The sequence below is a fragment of the Mustela putorius genome, unplaced genomic scaffold (assembly GCF_011764305.1).
Source record: "Mustela putorius furo isolate JIRA1106 unplaced genomic scaffold, ASM1176430v1.1 tig00000421_pilon_pilon_pilon, whole genome shotgun sequence".
Classification (NCBI taxonomy): Eukaryota; Metazoa; Chordata; class Mammalia; order Carnivora; family Mustelidae; genus Mustela; species Mustela putorius.
The window spans coordinates 8458500-8460579 of record NW_025421375.1 but is presented as its reverse complement, the minus strand read 5'-3'; the positions used below and the strand labels follow the sequence as shown (position 1 = coordinate 8460579).

General features: G+C 40.5%; 1 protein-coding gene across 1 annotated transcript; it reads left to right on the top strand.

Annotated features, from left to right (window-relative positions):
* Positions 1-925: 925 nt before the first annotated feature.
* On the top strand, positions 926-1745 carry LOC101678184 (interferon alpha-1/2-like). The gene has a single exon (XM_004761817.3). It carries the CDS (start codon positions 927-929, stop codon positions 1530-1532), a length of 606 nt encoding a protein of 201 aa, XP_004761874.3. The 5' UTR covers position 926; the 3' UTR covers positions 1533-1745.
* The last annotated feature ends 335 nt before the right edge of the window (positions 1746-2080 follow it).

The following is a 2080-nucleotide window of genomic DNA, read 5'->3' as shown; positions in this document are numbered from 1 at the left end:
ATCAGGGCAACAAACCTAGGAATAACAGGAATAACTTAGGATTGGAGGAGTTTCTCTCTATCATTTCTCGGATCTGAGAGTCTTAACTGGACAGGTGATCCTTGCTTACTGGTGAGCTGCCATGGGCTGTCTTGTGGACATTGCTTGTCGGAGCTTTGATGTGATGCAGGCTAGGCAATAAAGTACAAATTATATTTCATGACTTAGTTCTACAAAACTGATCAGTAATTGTGAAGTGTTAAACAGAAAAAATATTTTGACAATACCTTCAAGAGTATCTAGTAGCTGGTGAAGTTGAAAATGACTTTGTCATATGAGGCAATGTTAAAATTCAGTTCACTAAAAACACATGTTAAGAAAATAATTTAATTTCTCATTTGCTTTTAGCAATTTGGAATGATTTTAAATGTTTGAGTACACCGATCATTATGTCTTCTTAGGAAATTTTAATTTGCTTATGTACTTTATTTATTACAACTTATATACGTAAACAACTTATAGGTCACTCACCAAATTTACTTATATACTTAAGCATCAATAACTTTAAAAGTTAACTTTTAGCTTAAAATTTTTAGTCATTCATAACCCTGTGTGGGATAAACTTTACACTTTCTTTTTTACCTATAGAGAACAGATAGAAATACAAAACGATATATGCTGTGTCTCTGTGCTATTAAGTTTTCTTGGAAGTTTCAATTAAAAAACATCCAAAAGACTCTGGAGGCAAGAAACCATACGGAAAAAAAATGATACATGGTTGAGAAACCCATACTCTAAACCCCAGTAGAAAGTGCAAAATAGAAAGCAAAAAGAGAAGTAGAAAGGAAGGGAGACAAACGTTCAGAAATCGAAAACTCCTGCGTCCCCTACTTAAGCCCCAGCACAAGAGAAGATGTTCAGAGAAGCTAGAGCCACGGGTCCCAGACATGCCCACCCCAGCCAGACCAACAGCATCTGCCAGATCCCCAATGGCCCTGCCCTGCTCCTTTTTGGTGGCCCTGGTGGTGCTCAGCTGCCAGTCCCTCAGCTCTCTGGGATGTGACCTGCCTCAGGACCACGGCCTGCTGCACTGGAGGGCCTTGATGCTCCTGCGACAAATGAAGAGAGTCTCTGCTTTTTCCTGCCTGAGGGACAGAAATGACTTTGCCTTCCCCCAGGAGGTTTTTGATGGCAAGCAGTTGCAGAAGGCGCAAGCAATCTCTGTCCTCCATGTGACAAACCAGAAGACCTTCCACCTCTTCTGCACAGAGGCCTCACCTGCTCCCTGGAACACGACCCTCCTGGAGGAATTGTGCTCAGGACTTTCTGAGCAGATGAGCCGCCTGGAAGCCTGTCCCCTGCAGGAGGCAGGGGTGGAAGAGATGCCCCTTGTGAATAGGGATTCCATCCTGAGGAACTACTTCCAGAGAATCTCCCTCTATCTGCAAGAGAAGCAATACAGCCCTTGTGCCTGGGAGATGGTCCGAGCAGAGATCATGAAACCCTTGTATGCATCAACAGCCTTGCATAAGAGATTGCGGAGCAGGAAGTGAGACCCGTTTCAACATGGAAATGATTCCCTCTGACTGTAACATCACACATTCTGGAGTTCTGCTGTGTCAGAGACCCTCATTTCTGCTGTCATTGTGACATGAACCGAATCAATTTGTCACGTGTTCAGGAGTATTAAGCCACATCAAGTCAACGCTACAAACACCTGTTGCTTTCACACGGCTATGCTGATCTACCTATTAACTATTTACGTATTTCACTATAAGATTTAAATTATTTTTCATTGTATAATGTTAGATGTACCTTCATTGTGGTTAAGAGAAATATATATGCTTTAATTTATTATTATTTTTATTTTTTTGTTAATTAAATGTTTCTACAGAAAAATACTTGCATTTGTTCCTTATTGAAGGAGGAAACAAGTCTGATTACAACCTGATGAAAGAATAAATTGTACAACTCACTTACTTGTTATTTTGTGATTCACATTAGAAGTAAAAGCATCAACTTCCTGGAAATCAGTATGGATATTGTCCTCAGGGTAAATGCAGACATAAGAAATCCAATCCCCTGTCTGTATCTTTGAGTT